Source organism: Chelonia mydas, chromosome 11 (assembly GCF_015237465.2).
Source record: "Chelonia mydas isolate rCheMyd1 chromosome 11, rCheMyd1.pri.v2, whole genome shotgun sequence".
In the NCBI taxonomy this organism is placed as follows: domain Eukaryota; kingdom Metazoa; phylum Chordata; order Testudines; family Cheloniidae; genus Chelonia; species Chelonia mydas.
In genome coordinates this window covers 2,645,777-2,663,080 of record NC_051251.2, presented here as the reverse complement: position 1 = coordinate 2,663,080, position 17,304 = coordinate 2,645,777, and the positions used below count along the sequence as shown (strand labels likewise).

At 55.4% G+C, this 17,304-nt stretch overlaps 1 protein-coding gene across 1 annotated transcript; it reads left to right on the top strand.

Moving 5' to 3' along the window:
• The first annotated feature begins 13 nt into the window (after window positions 1-13).
• GPBAR1 (G protein-coupled bile acid receptor 1) lies at window positions 14-14,742 on the top strand. The gene is made up of 2 exons (XM_037912976.2): window positions 14-2,523; window positions 9,585-14,742. The coding sequence occupies exon 2, from the start codon at window positions 9,713-9,715 to the stop codon at window positions 10,745-10,747; it is 1,035 nt and encodes a 344-aa protein (XP_037768904.1). The 5' UTR covers window positions 14-2,523; window positions 9,585-9,712; the 3' UTR covers window positions 10,748-14,742.
• The last annotated feature ends 2,562 nt before the right edge of the window (window positions 14,743-17,304 follow it).

Below are 17,304 nucleotides of genomic sequence, written 5' to 3'. Positions count from 1 at the left end.
GATACTGGCAGATTCTAGGGGGCTGCAGGGAGCGGGCAGCTGGGGTGAAATGAGAAACCGATCTGCCCGCCTCCTCCTTGCGTGTGGATGCTCCTGGGAAGTGCTGATGAGATGTGGGAGTGAGGGGTTATGGGGGTGCCCCAAGGGGAACTGATTCCCCTAAATTGTCTTCGCTGTGGGACTCTTCTGCCTTCTCTCCCCTCCAAAGGCCCTGTGTCCCAGCAGTTCTCTCTGGGGCCCCATAGGGCTGCCTCTCTTGTGTGCCAACCGCTGTCTCCCTGCCGTGCTGGTTGGTTCCTGACCGCTGCCATGCTGGACCCGGTTTGGCCCGTCAGATGGTAGCATGCGTCACGGCAGGCAGCCAGCTTCTCTGGGCAGGCTGTAGTGCCAGGCTCTGCTCACCTGGGTGCAGATGAGGCTGCCCTGGGATCTCGGCCATGCTGCTGGCCATGCGCTGAAAGGCAGCCGATTGGGGATCTCCCTGCCTCATGGAGGAAGGGGGTGCCGGAGTCTCAGGTGCCCCCTCCGGGCGATCCCAGCCCCAGTGTTCAAATCTCAGGCCTGCTGCAGGGGAGCATCAGAATAAAGCCTCTACGGTAGCAAAGAGAAACCTTTGTGGGCCTCCGGAGAGCAGCACCAGCTCCCAAAGGGCTCCCTGAAACCCTCCTGCTGTATCTGGGTCCAAGGTGCGTCTCTGGGGTCCCATGACCGCCTACCCTGCCCGCTGCACAATTGCTAATGTATTTATCCCCCTTCCCCCATGAGACAGGGCAGGGCTGTCCCCACTGTACAGAGGGGAACTGAGGCACGGCGATCAAGTCACATGGCCAGTGTCACCTGAGCAGAGGGGAATTGAATCCAGCTGTCTGGAGTTCCAGGCAGGCTCCTTGACCGCTGGTCCGTCCTTCCTCCTGTGTGGCCAGAGGGATGGCAGGGCCAGGTCCAAGGGGGCACACATGGAGCTGGCTGAGGGTCACACCCAGCATGGCGGGGGCGGGAGGGGGTTGTCTTTTGGCCACTGCTTCTCTCGGGGGCAGCAGGGACTTACGGACCCAAACCAAACACGGGGAGGGAGGACCCCTTGTCCCAGCCAGGGCTGGGGGTTGTGCCTGGAGGGTGGCCGATCTGCTGGGGAGAGGGGGAGATGATGGAGAAGGGGCCGCCTGGCCCAGCCATTGTGGTGGCTTTTCCTCCCCACCGTGGAAGGGACATGATTCCCCCCCATTGTCCCAGAAGGTGGGCAAGCGCCAATGTCCCTGCTAGCCCGCTCCATGCAGGAGTCAGAGAGGGCAGACGGTGCCTGTTCCCCCGGAAGCTGTATGGGGAGAGGTGGATAGCAGGCTCCTTGCCACCGTGGCCCAGCCCGAGAAGCTGGTTCTGGGGAATTGGGAGGGTCTTGGCATCAGGGCTTTACGCTCATGAGGGCTCTGTTCCCCCTCGCTTCCTGCAGCCCCTGGGCCTCTGATCTGGCCAGGCTCTTTGCAGTTTCCTTCTGTCCTACTTCTGCCACCTCCCCTTCAGAGTCCTGCCAGTTGGGGAGGCCGGGACACCCAGATTCCTGGGTTCTGTTCCCAGCTCTGCCAATGACTTCTGGAGTGACTCACTCCCCTCCCCCCCGTGGCTCAGTTTCCCCATATATAAAAGGGGGATAATACACAGGGCGGTGGGGCTTAACTAACTGCTGTCTAAAGCGCTTTGGGATCTCCTGAGGAGAGATGTTATCAAAACACAAGCTGATGCTGCCTTGTTGCCCCTGGCCCGTTGCATTTTCTTAATTTATCCTACATGCTTTTAACCTACCCTCTCTCCTTTATGCGGCTGCGGTCTCTGGAGGGGGGCCATGGTGCCAGGGGGTGGGGTGGACGAAGCCCGGGTTTGTTAATGAGCTTGTGCACGTTTCCGTTGTACGCTGAGGCAAACTTATCTCAGCCCAGGCAGGAAGGAAGGAGTGTGGTGGGGAAGGGCAGGCTGTGCTCCAGGGCAGCTTGCAATCTCTGGATCCCCTGGCACAGCCGTGGACACCTGCAGAATGCAGCGGGATGCCCTCCTGGCTGGTCTCGCCCCGTTAAGACACTAGACTCCCCAAGGAAGGAGAGTCCTGGGGAAAGCCAGAGCTCAGCAGAGAACTTGGCAATGCTTCCCTGTGTGTGCATTTACTAGTGGAATCGTGCCCCCCCCCTTTTCTCCCAGACCTGCTGCCAGGGATTTGGAGATGGGGGGGGCTGCTCAGCCTCGGAGAAGGAGAAGAACCAGCCCAGCTAAAGATGGGAAAGACCTATTGGCTCCCCTGGCCCTTCCCCAGTAGGGGAGTGGCTGAAAACTGTCTGTTCCCATCACACTCCAGTGCCTTCTCTGCACTCATGCTGTGGCCAGCTGGGCTGCCCTTTCCACAGAGCGTGGGCTGCAGGAGGGAAAGGGCACAACCTGCCGAATGCCAAAGGAGGTGATTGCATTGGCAGCAGAGCAGTTACTCTCCTTGCGAGTCCGGGATCCCTCGTCGGTCTGCAGCGAGCAAGGCCATGTGTGAGTTTGCTTGTTTTTCTTCTAGCTAGAGTGATATGGGAGGAATGGAGCTGCTTTGGCCCATAAGGAAAGACACTTGCTCTGGGTCTTTATTCAGGGCAGTTGTTACGTGGGGTTGGCTGTTTATGGCAAGAGGAGATGACTTGTATCTGAGATCAGGGCCCCATTGTGCCCGGCGCTGCCGAGACGCAACAAGAGACAGCTCTGTAATTCACTGGATAATGCATTTTCAGTTTCAAGTCTCAGTGGTGAAGGTTTCTCATTAGAAGGATCCATGTTTGTATTTCTTGGGTGCGAGACTGGGACTCAGGAGCCCTAGGTCAGTTTCCTGCTCCGCTACAGCCTTCCTGGGTGGCCTTGGGCTAGTCTCTTAGTGTTTCTACACCTCAGCTGCAGAATGGGGAAAATGGCACTTCTGTTTCCTATGGCTGTTGGGAGGGTAAGTTCATTAAAGCAGTGGTCCAAACCAGGGGTATGTGGACCCATGGGGGTACGCGGAGGGCTTCCGGGGGCACGTCCACTTATCTAGGTAGTTGCCTAGTTTTACAACAGGCTACATAAAAAGCACTAGCGAAGTCAGGACAAACTAAAATGTCATACAGACAATGACTTGTTTACACTGCTCTATACACCGGACTCTGACATGTCAGTACAATATTTATATTCCAATGGATTTATTTTATAATTATATGGTAAAAATGAGCAAGTCGGTAGTCTTTCAGTCATGGTGTGCCATGACACTTCTGTATTTTTATGTCTGATTTTGTAAGCAAGTAGTTTTTAAGTGAGGTGAAACTTAGGGGACGCAAGACAAATCAGCCTCCTGAAAGGGGAACAGTTGTCCGGAAAGGTTGAGAGTCACCGCAGAAAAGAGTGCGAGGAGTGGGGCCAGCAAACGACCTGTCTAGTGGAATGAACTAGATTTAAAACCGATAACGTTAAAACTTTTACTCCTCTGGAGAGCATCAATTTCAGTCTGTTTAAAATGGTTTCAGCTAATCCCAGGGCTGCTGATTTGAGCAGTAAGGTGAAAACCCCACTCTCCTAAGCAGCTGTGCTTAACGAAGATTGGCTGGCACTTTTCAGAAGAGTTCTCCCACTGCTCTGGCCACATTCCCACCAGGAAGGAATTCGCTTGCTGCTTCTCCCTCTTTTCCTGTTGAATTTAGATACCGAATGCTTTATCGCTTCCTGCCCAAACTGGCTTACAGCGTTGCTGGGTGCTGTGAAGTAGCTGCTGCATTCCACCCCAGAGGTGCCTGGATCTCGGGGCTAGGTGAAGCAACCACCATACCAATGAAGGCTGTGAAGGATGCTGGATGACTGGTGGTATATAAGAACGGCCCTACTGGCTCTGACCAAAGGTCCATCTAGCCCAGGATCCTGGCTTCCAACAGTGGCCAATGCCAGGTGCCCCAGAGGGAATGAACAGAACAGGGAATCGTCCAGTGATCCATCCTCTGTCGCCCATTCCCAGCTTCGGGCAAACAGAGGCTAGGGACAGTAGGAGGGTGGTGAAGCACTGGAATGGGTTATCGAGGGAGGTGGTGGAATCTCCATCCTTAGAAGTTTTTAAGGCCCGGCTTGACAAAGCCCTGGCTGGGATGATTTAGTTCGGGATCGGTCCTGCTTTGAGCAGGGGGTTGGACTAGAGACCTCCTGAGGTCCCTTCCAACCCTGAGAGTCTATGATTCTGTTACACCATCCCTGCCCATCCTGGCTAATAGCCATAATTGGATCTATCCTCCATGAATTTATCTAGTTCTTTTTTGAACCATGTTATGGTCTTGGCCTTCACAACATCCTCTGGCAAGGAGTCAACAGTGTGCCCTTGTTACCAAGAAGGCCAATGGCATTTTGGGGTATGTAAGTAGGGGCATTGCCAGCAGATCGAGGGACGTGATCGTTCCCCTCTATTCGACATTGGTGAGGCCTCATCTGGAGTACTGTGTCCAGTTTTGGGCCCCACACTACAAGAAGGATGTGGAGAAATTGGAGAGAGTCCAGCGAAGGGCAACAAAAATGATTCGGGGTCTGGAACACATGATTTATGAGGAGAGGCTGAGGGAACTGGGATTGTTTAGTCTGCGGAAGAGAAGAATGGGGGGGACCTGATAGCTGCTTTCAACTACCTGAAAGGGGGTTCCAAAGAGGATGGCTCTAGACTGTTCTCAGTGGTGGCAGATGACAGAACGAGGAGTAATGGTCTCAAGTTGCAGTGGGGGAGATTTAGGTTGGATATTAGGAAAAACTTTTTCATTAGGAGGGTGGTGAAGCACTGGAATGGGTTACCTAGGGAGGTGGTGGAATCTCCTTCCTTAGAAGTTTTCAAGGTCAGGCTTGACAAAGCCCTGGATGGGATGATTTAGTTGGGGTTGGTCCTGCTTTGAGCAGGGGGTTGGACTAGATACCTCCTGAGGTCCCTTCCAACCCTGAGATTCTCTGATTCCACAGACTGACTGTGCATTGTGTGAAGAAATACTTCCTTTTATTTGTTTTAAACCTGCTGCCTATTTGGTGACCCCTAGTTCTTGTGTTAAGGAAGTGTTGTTAACTACTTCTCAAATCTACTTTCTCTGCACCAGTCTTACTTTTATAGACCTCAATGATATCCCCCGTTAGTCGTCTCTTTTCCAAGCTGAAAAGTCCCAGTCTTATTAATCTCTCCTCATATGGAAGCCGTTCCATACCCCTAATAATTTTTGTTGCCCTTTTCTGAACCTTTTCCAATTCCAATATATGTTTTTTTGAGATGGGGCAACCACATTTGTACACAGTATTCAAGATGTGGGCGTACCATGGATTTATATAGAGGCAACATGATATTTTCTGTCCCTTTCTTAATGATTTCCAGCATTCTGTTCGCTTTTTAGACTGCCGCTGCACATTGAGTGGATGTTTTCTGAGACAATAAAACGTGTGTTTTATTATACTCTGGGCCTTACCTTCACTTCCCACCATGCGGTTCTTCTGTACAACCAAAATTACTGTCCCTCAAGGTCCCGTTTGGAGGGTTCGTGGGTGTAAAAAGAACTGTAAGAATTTTCTGGTGATTGGTAGAAAGGGGCCCTAGAACAGTGGCTTTCGACCTTAAAATTTTTGGAATGGAGATGCCAGACCCCTTTGGAAATCTTAGACATAGTCTGCGGCCCCCCCCAAGGCGTCCCTGGACCACAGCTTGAAAACCACTGCCCTAGAAGAAGCAGCTCCCAGAACATCCGAAATATTTCTTTTTGGGAGAGAGGAGACGGTTCCCCGTCACTGCCTCTGAGCCAAGATCCTGCCACCTGGAAGGTCCTAATCCTGCTCTCAGGTTTCTGTGGGTCAAGCTCATAGGGGCTAGGAAGGGGATATAAAAACATTTCACCTCTACAGCATAGGTTGGAAGCAGGCCCTGAGTTAGGAGTTGCATGCTACAAGAAGAGAGACGCTCTGACCCTTTCATCATTGCTGGTTTAAATTGAAACCCCGCAGTGCTAACAGAACTGGTTACTTTCTGCTGCCTGGATCATATGAAACGACTTAGCAGGTCTCAGCCCAGTTTATAGTAACCAATTTGTCCATGTACTAAAACCTATCAGTGCCTTGTCACACGCCACCCTTAGCCTCCTGCACATTTAATTTTCAAGCACTTTCCACCCAAGTGGGCCACTGGCATTAACTCCATTTTGCAGATGGGGAAACTGAGGCACAATGACTTGGGCAGGGTCACTGGCAGAACTTGGAATAAAACTCAGCTCTCCCATCCAGAGCCAAGCAGGGATGCAAGATCTTCTGAGTTCCGTTTCCATGCTTTAGCCTGGCTGAGCAGAAGCCATTGCCCTGCTGGCCACGCGTTTCCCCTGAGATGAATCCTCTTCAAAACAGAAAACAACATTTTAATGAAATAAAAGCCGATCAGCTTGTTCCGCTGTGTCCTGCTCTGAGCTGGGGCGGTCTGGCTTGATCAAAGGCTCCTGCCGGTCATTATCTAGCTGTAACGATGTAATTGGCTCCCGGTGTGGGCAATCTGCCGACTCCCTAACAAGCCCGCTCCTTCCCAGGGGCTCTTTATGGGTCCATTAAAGGCGCATCCCCGTGGCTGTTATTGCTCCGGCAACCGCCTGCCGCTCTTGCCCCGAAGGCAAAGCATGTTTCCCCGGCGGAAAGCGTTTTATGATTCTCTGGCTCTTTGTAAATGAGCCGGGTGGCAGCTGCCGGTGGGTTAACTCAATGGGCTGTGAATGGAACTCGGGCCTTGACGCCTCCGTTGCTGGGTGCTCGAAGTGTCCTCCGTCTGGGGCTTCCCATCAGTTTAACGGTGCTGGTCCCCAGGCAGTCCCCCTACCTTTCCCAGCAGGGCGGATGCGGGAAGGGGCATTGCCTTGGGCAGGGATTGGTCCCCATTCTGGCAGTCTGAGCAAGGAGTCCCTGCGCTCCGGTGGATCTCCTGGGGGGAGCAAAGTGGGAACTATAATGACAAAACAATACAGAAGTGAGGATTTCACAACTACGTCTGTAAAGACATAAGGGTTTCCCAACTGAGTCTATTGATAAGTGAGTTCTTACTGAACAGAAAACTACCAAACTAAACTTCCTTTTACATCCTCTAGGCTCTTCCCGTTCTCTAGAGGTGATAGATCAGATCACCTTTCGAACAGCCCCAGGTTGCCTTATTTCAATGTGACTAGTTTGGAATGGGAGGAGGTGACCGGTCGCTTCCCAGCTAATGGCTGCCCTTGCTGCTTAGCCAAAGATCTCAGCCTAAGAACAGGGCCTCAGCCTGTCACAGGGAGAAAAGGCCTTATACAGTCAGACAGTGATTTTGAGTCTCTCTTTTGTACTTCTAGAACTAGCTAAGTGATAAGAATACACCTAAATTCTTAGAGTATAGGCCTTTACAGATAGGCCTGAATATCTATATCCTAACACTGTTAACCTCTGCCTGCTGCACATCGTGACCCTGCAGATAGTACCTTTTGCCCCCACATTGCAAAGCCTCTTGCCCAGATTATTACAGGTGGGGAAACTGAGGCATGGCAAGCCAGTCCCTAGTCCAAGGTGACCTACCAATTGTCTCCTCCTCACCCCAGACATTCTGTGCAAGTGAGGGTAGCGACCTGGAACATCAACACACTCAGATTCTCATCGCTTCTACCAACCTGAAGCGTAACTACAGCGAGGCCCAAGGAGCAATTGATCTGAAGAGGACTGAATTGCAATAAAGCACTAGCCAGAGACATGGGAAGTAGGGGTGCAGGGGGTGCTTCAGCACCCCCAGGGGTCCCACTCCCCAGCTGCTGGCTCTGTGCATAAAACCTGGGGGTGATTCCTGTGCCTATGCCCTGCTCCCGGCCCTCCACCTGCACTCCGCTCCCCAACCCCTCACCTCACCTGGGGCTCGGGTCCCAGCTGCTGGCCCAGGGCCCCGCGCCTGCCCCAACTCCGCTCCCGGGCCTCTGCTCCTGGGGCCCTGGCTGCTGGCCCTGTGCCCAGGGCCCCATGCCCGGCCCCCTGCTCAGTGGGGGCCCTGTTCCCAGGGCTCCACGCCTGGGGCTCCGCACCTGGCCCCATGGACGGGGCTCTGCTCTTGGCCCCGCACGTGGGATCCTGGTTGCCGGCCCCCGCCCGGGGCTCTGCTCCTGGCCCCACACCCGCTCCCTTACCTCAGCTGGGTGGCCTCAGCTCCCTTACCCCTTTCTGGGTGCCCCCCTCCTGGAGACAGAGCCCTGCTCCCCACCCCTGGGCGGGGGGGCGGGGTAACAGGGCTGGCTTTCAATACCCCCACTACTAAAAATGTCCCAGCGCTGCCGGCACTAGCAGACAACGCATACGGAAGGGGAGGCGTTAGATCGTAGCACTGTGTTTTGAGACGATCGTTCACGAGAACAGGAGCTCTGGTGGCTTTATTAGCCAGCCAATCTTTGAGTAAAGTACCTAATCCCTAATCCCAAGCCATTTTTAACGTGTTGCTTTTCATAACACAGCAGAGAGAGACTTTCACAATCTAACCATGCTGGTCGGTTAGGTAGAGATCTGCAGCCGAGAGTGAACTCCCTGCGGTGGAGACACACGATTTCAACAGAGATTTAGAACGAAGAGTCCTTCCTCCTGCCTGTTTGACTTTGTGATTCTGAAGAGTTGGACATTCGCAACGATCCATTTATTTATTGACCAATAGCTGAATATGGGCAGGAATTAAATCAAATCTCTCTTGGTTTCATTCAGTCATGGAACTGTGACTGAATCTCTTGCGATGATATTATGGATTATTCGTTTTTGTTTGCTGTGTCGGAATTGCCCGGCTCTGTGGACAGATGATTTTTGTAGACGCGTTGCTCTTTAAATAAATAAAAAAACCCAGGAATTACATCTCTAGCTATTTAGAGCTATCGACAGCTCGTTATTCATTTTCTCACATACGCGGCTTTTTTGCTTGGCAATTAATTTAAATCGGGGGTGGGGGGGTTAAAGGCCTTTTTTGTATATGTTGCTGCTTTGTCTTCTCTTTGAAGGGGGCACCCTGTGCAGTAGCTTAGATTCTTGCTCAAAGTGTCAAGGGATCTTTCACAGCCATGAGCGAGCATATCAGTCACTTGGTTTTAGGCCTGAGTTTAAAAAAAACTTGGCACAACGCCCCCGGCTGGGTGGGCCACCCCGCTCCCTCCAGTGCAGCCCCCTAGCCCTATCCTGTGATGTGGGGCTCAGCACTGACTCTGAAGAGTGAATGCCCCCGCTGAGCACCCTCCAGACTCCCCCCCCCACCCAGCATCCTGGGTTGTCCTTGGGGGCTCTGGCCAAATTTTGATCGGGCCTGACCTTTGTAAGTTCCTTGGAGGCAGGGAGGTGGTGGTCTCCTGTTTGTGCATCCGGTGGGGGGCGGTCTCCAGAGGACAGGGAGGCTGGGGAGATCTTATGCCATCTGGGCCCGATGTCATCATCGCTGCAGGCTCGTGCTGCTTAGACAGGAAATGGTCTTGCTTATTCATGAGCCGGTTAGATTCTCGAGCAGTCTAGGGCGCGTCACTGTCCCAGCGGTCTAGGCAGAGAATAACGCTGCAATATGGTCTCTTTCCCGGCAGGAGGCTGTGGCCTGCCCCGGGGGAGAGAGGAGGATGAGCCCCGCGCCCCCGTCTGCAGCGTCGCCCGGCTCGTGTCACGCTGCACTGGCTGACCCCGTTCCGACCTGCCGCCAGCGCTGAGCGAGAGGATGGAGAACTCCTCCGGGCACGCCGGGGCGCAGGAGAGCTCCCCAATGCGCTTCATCTTCTGGGTCTCGGGCCCACTCTCGCTCTTCATCATCCTGGCCAACCTCTTCATCATCCTCGGGATCCTCTGCAACCGGAAGCTGCACGGCCCCACCAGCTGGTTCTTTCTCAGCCTGCTGTTGGCCGATCTCCTGGCCGGGGTGGCCCTGCCCTTCATCCCTCAGATGCAGTTCGAGGATAGCCGGGGCTACCACACCTGCTTCTTCATCCACGTGGCCCCCAACTTCCTCTTCCTCGCCTTCCTGGCCAACCTGCTGGTGGTGCACTACGAGAAGTACCTATCCATCAGCTACCCGCTGCATTACCATCGCTTTTGGGTGCACCGCTGGGTGCCCCTCTGCCTGCTGCTGACCTGGGCGCTGCCTTTGCTCTTTGCCTGCCTGCCAGTGCTGGGGTGGAACCATTGGGAACCCAGCTCCAACTGCTCCTACCACCAGGTCTTCCCCACTGCCTACCTCTACCTGGAGATCTACGGCTTCCTCATCCCCTCCATCCTGGCCATGGCCTTCATGTCCATCCAGGTGCTGCGGGTGGCCAGGCACCAGCTGCAGGAGATCAAGAAGGTGCTGCGCTCCGTGAACCAAGGCCAGGGCCCCTCGGAGCTGGAGCAGCAGCTGGAGCTGAGGCATGCCAAGTGCATCGCCAGCCTCTCCCTGGTCTTCCTGGTGTGCTGGGTGCCCTACGTGGCCGGCCTGCACGTCTCGGTGCTGGCCATCCAGAACCGCAACTTCATCGACAAGTACACCCTCCTCATCCTCACCTGCGTGGGCAGCGGCAGCGCCGCCATGGTACCCATCACTCTGGGGTTCGGCAGCCGCCAGTACACCCAGTTCTGGAGGGAGGTGGTGGCCAAGGGCTGCGCTGGCTGCAGGGCGCGGTGCTGCGAGCGAGGGGAGGCCGGGCGCCACCAGGGTGGGACGTCACAGAGCGGGGCCTCTTGCTCTCAGGCAGAAGGCGTGGCTCCAGCTCCCAGCTGATGCCCTGGCCCCTGCGATGGAGACACCAAACCTGCGGCCGTGGCCTCTTGCCACAACAAGGCAAGTCCGGGACTTGCTGGGGATGCAGCAGCTAAGGGGTCAGCATGGACCTTTCAGAGGGATCCAATGATTTACTGGGCCGTTATATTTTAATGACCGAGGCAGGCAGGTAACCTCATCCTCCCCCGCCCACACACGGATGCTGGGCAGGTCATTGCTGTTTTCTGCACTTTGGTTGGCCTAAAGAATAAGCTTGGGTCTCATGCCCCAGCCAGTCAGATTTTGGTACGTTAGTTTTTCAAAGCAGGCCGTCGATTCCGTGAATGATCTCGGCTTCTGAGCAGCTGGTTCCTCACTAAACGATCCTCCCCCCTGCAACCTCATTGGCTGGGGTGGCTTCCATCTGGTGTGCTTCCATCCCACGACGATACTCATCAATTATATTTGTTCCCTGGGGGTAAGACCTGAGTTTCTGGGCTGATGTGGGACCCGATCCTGCCGGGGTCTAGCAGGTGCCTTGACCTCTCTGGATCGGACCCACCTGAATTCTCAGCTCCTTTGTTGACGTTAACCCCGCAGTGAATATGTGAGTCGCTGCGCCCCGTCGGGACAGGCTACAGGGCGAGGTTTGTATTAACGCTCGGAGTTAGGCCAGTGGGGCTAGGAATTCCTGGGGCCCCAGTACCCTCCCTGGCACAACTCCCTGCCCCTCAAGTGCAATTAGACGATAGCACCCCCGAAACAGTGGGGTTACTGCTGCTTGGGTCCCAAATGGGACTAGGGCCCGGCACCCCCGTGGGGTCAGAGACAGGAGCTTCAAGGGCGTATATCACTTCAAGGCAGAGCTCTGTTAGCAGTCACTTTTCCTTCCTGTCCCCTGCTGGGTCCACCCGCAAAGCAGGAAACCAGAAACTCTGTCTCCGTGTGGGTAAAAACCGCAGCCCCCAGGCAGCGAGCAGCGTTGGCGGAGACCAAAAATGACTGGCTGGAGAGGTTCACTGGTGGGGAGAGGAGCCTATGGGATTCAGGCACCTTCGCCCCCTGTACGGCAGTGCCCAGGGCCATCTCAGGTCTGGGTGCCCTTCAGCCTGGCTCTGAGAGCGCCAAGCCACTCCATGCACGGTACACGCCCCGCTCCTCGGACCTCCTCTCCCGCTGAGAGGCACAAGCGTCAGGCCACGGAGCAGGGAAGGGGTATCCCGCGCGGCGGGGTCCCTGCGCCTGGGATGTTCGGTTCCAGGCACACTAAGCCGCCCAACCCGGGTCCTGGACTCAGCCCAGTGCCTTCGCCCAGGCCCTGGCACCATCTCTGCCGCAGCCCCTGGTGTTGAAAGGAGATTCCCCATTTTAACCTCAGCCCTGGCTCGTAAAGCCCAGTCTGCCACCAGACCTCCGAGCCTCCCGCCTCGGGCTAATGCATTTGCTGCCGGACCCTGTTCGTCCAGGGCCTGCGGCCCGGTTCCTCATACGGCTTGTGTGTCACTGGTTGGCAGCGGTGGGAGCCCCGGTGAACGGGGGAGGGAGTCGGCTGAGCCCGGGATCCCGGCTCTCCTGGAAGGGAGAGTCAGGTTCCCGCCTCCTTGGCCGCTGGGTCCCTCTCTGCAGCGCGCTCCCACCCACGGTTTACCCACAGCCCAGCTGCTTCCCAGGGCCTTCTGCTTTGCGACTGTTTATTTTTATCCGTGAGCCTTTTTCCAGGACTCATGGGGAATTTCCATCCCGGCTGGGCCTGCCCCACCAGCCGGCTCCAGGGCCTTGTCCCTGGGCTCCCTCCCTGTTTAGCGGGCGATTCCTGGGGATGGCAGTGTTGGGGGCGAGCCAGGGCTGAGGGCTGGAAGGACCTGCCCTGTCCTGCTGTGTCCCACCACCCTCCGGGCCCGGATCCAGCCCTGGCCAGGAGCTGGGGGAAGGACCTTGAGGGGGCTGGGACACGCCCCGGGGAGACCAGCCCATCCCCTTTTATGGCCAGCGGCTGTGAGTGAGGTTAGTGCTGAGGGAAGGGAACCAGAGCGAGGACCAGGGCAGGGGCATCCAGGAACAGGTCTCTCCAAACAGCTCCACCAACGCCCCCCAATCCTGATCCCCAGCCTCCCCCCGCAGATATTCCACTCTGGGCCCCCACCCCACTCTGCGGCCGCCCCACGGTGCCCCCACCACCCAGGCCAGGCTGGCGTGGGATGGAGACCAGCCAGGGAAGGCCCCTCTAGATGCCGGAGCGGAGCGAGACCGGCCCTGACGGATCCATCCCAGGCAGGTCTCTGGGGACCTGCTCCATAGCAGCCGCTGGTTTGATCGCCGAGTCTCAGCGCGTCACTGGAAACCAGCACATTGCACAAGAGGCGGGGGGAGGGTTCCCCTGTGGAACCCCAGGAGCCCCCCCGAAGCTGGCCAGGGCGAAGACTGTCTGAGGCAGGCTGCCCCCTTCCGTGTGTGTGCGAGGGATGGAAAGGGGGTGCTCCTTTATACATTTCCTGGGGGTTCTGTTGCCTGCCTGCATGCCCCCCCGCCTGTGTCCAGGTGCCAGCCTGCAGCACCCCTATTCTCCCCCGATGGTGGGGTCCCTTTTCCCCCACGGGGCCCCGATGCCCATAGTGCTCTCATTTCCTTCCAGCTCCTGGTGCCCTGAATCTTCCCTGGGTCCTGGTCCCTGCAATACCCCCATTCCATGCTGGGGCTCATATCTCGCCCCCCTGGGCCTTGTGTCTGTGGTATCCCTTCCCCTATCTATGCCATCTCGGGGCCGTGTCCTGTTTTCCACATCACCCACCTCTTAGCTAAGCAAATCGGCCAGCCCAGGGATTTGCATAGGGAGCTGGCTCCATTGGAGAGACACGCGGGGCCTGCTGGCCCTTCGCACCAGCAACGGGCCTCGCCCCCGGGCCTTGTCCCTGTCAGTGGCTTCACCCAGCTGCAGTGGCCCTGGGACGGGGGCTGCTGCCGCACCCTCTGGCTTGAAGCAGTAATAAAAGACACCATCATCGTCACCGCCCCAGCCCAGGTGGGTCTGTTTGCATGACGCCTGTTTGCATGCGCCCCCTCGGGATTTGCATAGCCCTGGGTGCGCCTTTCCTGGCTCACCCGCAGCCCGCGACCTCTGCTGCTGGGCTCGTGGCTTCACTCCCCTCCCTGTTAGCAGGGAGTTGAACCAGAGCAGGAGAACCAGTTTGAACCAGTGTTTCTACTTGAACCAGAACTCAACCAGACCCAGAATTTTGTCCTGCCGGCCGCACGCCCCAGAAGGGTGGGTTACCGGCTAACAGAAAGGGCCAGCATTTTTTGAGCTCACTTTTCAAAATGCAGCTGGGATCGTACACTCGTTAGTAAACAAGCCAACGCAAGAGGCCTGTGAGTGCGGCCAGAAAGGCCTGGCCCAGGCTGATCAGCATGGGCTGAGACGAGAAGGCGGCCCGCCCCCAAGAGCAGGGAGGGAGAGGGATGCAGCCGGGGGCCCAGAGCTAGCGGCCCACTTTCTGAGACTCCACCCTAGGGGGAGAAGAGGTGGGATTGTCCCTTAGCAATAACTCTTCAAACGCAGGGGAAAAGGTAACAGTTCGCAAATCCTTCTCCTCCTCCGACAGGTCTCCTTCTGCCCATCCCCAACCCCTGGGGCAGCGCCTCACGCCCATGCCCCAAACTGCAATGTCTCTTCACCACTGGGGTCCAATACGCCGGTGCCGGTATCAGAAGAAACTGGTACTTGAGTTCGCTCAAAGTGTTCATAAAAAACCGACTGTTTGTTCGACAGGCCAAAAAATCCCTAGGAAAACTCATGTGAAATTAAAATTAACAAATAAATTAGTGGTCAAACCATCAGAAGAGTTTCCGTTTTACGTTTCAAGTCTCTTTTTGGAGTTTGCGTCCACTAAGATTGAGATCTGAGCTGAGCCGGGAACCGAACCGTTATTGTCTTTTGGTGGCTTGAACTGGAACCGGACCTGAACACTCTGAATGCAACTGAACCTGGGCCTGAACTGAGCCAAAATAAATAGCGAGGGCACCAGGGCGAGCGTGAAGGAGACTGCACCCAGAAGGGAGCAACCAGTGCTGCTGGAGATGGGCAAGACACTAGATCCCCCCTGGGTGACTGTCCTGGACCTATAAGGAATAGGAGCGACTCTCATGGGGCAGCCCTGGCTCAGGGAGGGGGGGGCTATGGGGAAGGTGGTCCGCGGTTTCAATGGCATTACACTGGATCTTCTGCATTGACAGCGAGAGCAGAATGTGGCCAAACACCTTCACTGTTTGCCCTTGGTTACATCTGTACACTGGCTGTTTCCTCCGGCCCAGGAGCCCACAGTACAGAACCAGGGCAAATCAAACGGGACTCGAACACACCCAAACCTCGGAACCAAAGTCCAGGAGCCAAACAACCACTCAGCCGCTTTGCATTTGTGTTGCTACCTAGCTATTGCCTTGTCTTCTCATTTGGCTGTAAATTTGGCTGCCACAGAGTTAATATAGGCCGGACACCTTCCCCTTCTCTCAGGTGTAGACCCAGTCCCCATGCCATAGCCCAAACGATCTGCTCTCTGGGTGGCTGTTGGGCAGGTGAAGGTGTTAATGTGGTTTGAAGGATGTCCCTGGTCATATACCTGCAGCCTGGCCCCGCTACCTGTGAGCTCCCAAGCTAAGCCGTCTCGAGTGGCTGGCACTTGGATGGGAGATGCTCCAGGTAAAAATTCATGGGTTTGAAAGCCCAAAGGGACCTTTCCGATAATCTAATATGACCAGGCCAGTGATTCCTGCATCATCCCCATCACTTCTGTTTGGGTTAGAGCATCCAGTCGTGACTTCCAGAGATGAAGGATCCAGGTGAGTTGTTCCAATGGGTAATTACCCCAGTACCAATTCCAGTGATAACGCAATCCCTGCGTGTCTAGCTTGGGAAGTGCTTGGAGATCTCTCAGGCTGAAAGGCAGCAGAGAGAGAGACGCAGAGCAGGGTTCTTGCTCCCATTCACAGGGGAAATGAAAAGAGGCCCCCGATTTCATTTCCTGAGCTGATGGCCTTTTGCTTTGGCTGGTGACAAACTGAGTTGACCTGGAAAGCTCAGGCCGTCCCTCGAGTCTCATCTTGCAACCAGAAAGAGGATCTGCAGCCGCACCTCACCTCTGCTTCCCTGCTGGGGGTGCTCCGGGAGAATCTCAGCAGCATGTGAATCAGCAAGGGCGTGAGGAGGGGAGGGCAGTGCCTGGAGACGTCCGGTCTGGCCTCTGCTGGACTCCCGGGGCGGGGAGCGGAATCTTCCTGAAGCATCACTGTCATGGGGCCTGTGGCCCGCCACAAAAATCAAGCCCTCACTGGCCCCATGACGGCCCTAGCAACTCCGCCTGGGGTACCGTGGGCGGGGGCTTATTGCCATTTGGTAGTGGGGCATCTGAACCCTATAAGAAGGCTGCAAGATCAGTCCAGATGGGGCTCCCCAGGTAGGGAGAGGGAGGGGAAAGGGCCAGGGAAGGGCCGCGAGCGAGGAGAGGTCATGAAAAGGTAGCTCCCAGGGAGGGAGTGGGTAATTTGAAAGCACCCAAAAAGGAGAACTAAAAGGCTTGTTCCTAGGGAAGGTGCAGGGGAATGGAGAGACCGCTCCGGAGGAGGGACTGCTAACCTCGGTTTGGATGGGGAGGAATGGGTGGGCTCAGAAGGCCAGGGGCTCATGACTGCTTTTGAGAAAAGAAGAATGAACTGGAGATTAAGACTGTTTCCGGAAGCTGGGCTGACCTGTGTCAGTTTTCATTCCTGAGGCGTTGCTGACAAGGCCAAGAGCTTGTGTTGGACTGGTTTCCACTGGGCAGAAGGGAAATGGAGCGGCTCACGGCTGTGAGGGCCAACTTCCAGGCCGACTGGCAAGAAGCAGGGCAGAGACCCCGACCTGGTGGTACGTTCTATCATTCGATTTCACCAACCCACTCACAAGTGTGAACTGTTAAACCGCTCTACCAGTCTCACGATGGAGTCACAGACAGCCACCCTGGGCACTCCAGTCTATCTAGCCACCCAGGCAAGCTGGACTGAGTGATAGCTCATTGCTATACACCAAAGATCACAAAATATTCAGGTTACACCCAGTCCCAAGAGACCAGTCACTTACCCCAGATCAGTTTGCACCTTAGATCTCTCACCAAAGACAGCACTTGTCGCCAATCCTATAGCAAGCTAACGAAGGATTTGTTAACTACGAAAAGAAATGAGCGAGTTATTCCAAGGTTAAAGCAGGTAAACATAGATACACAAATGAGTTACAGTCCATGGTTTTAAAAGGTGACTGAGTTGTTGTAATCTGTCAGCTCTGAATGCCTTTTAGGGCTAACCCAGGTAGAGCCTGGGGATCTCTGCGTTTCTTTCGTAGCTCCAGCCCTGTGAGAGACCAAACAGATGAAACTTGTTTTTCGTTCCTTCTTCCAGAATTCGAGCTGATGGGCCAAGCCCTTTTCCACGTAGCCAATTAACACAAAGGCCCATTGAGCTCTGAGAGCCCTTCTTGATGGGCGGGAGATGTTTCCTCCTGACAGAGTCACAGCGAACTTTTTTTACAGTTAGAAAGCAAAAATGTAAATGTT

Excerpts from the sequence above, each read along its gene's own strand:
- GPBAR1 (XM_037912976.2), top strand. The coding sequence starts at position 9,713 with ATGGAGAACTCCTCCGGGCACGCCGGGGCGCAGGAGAGCTCCCCAATG.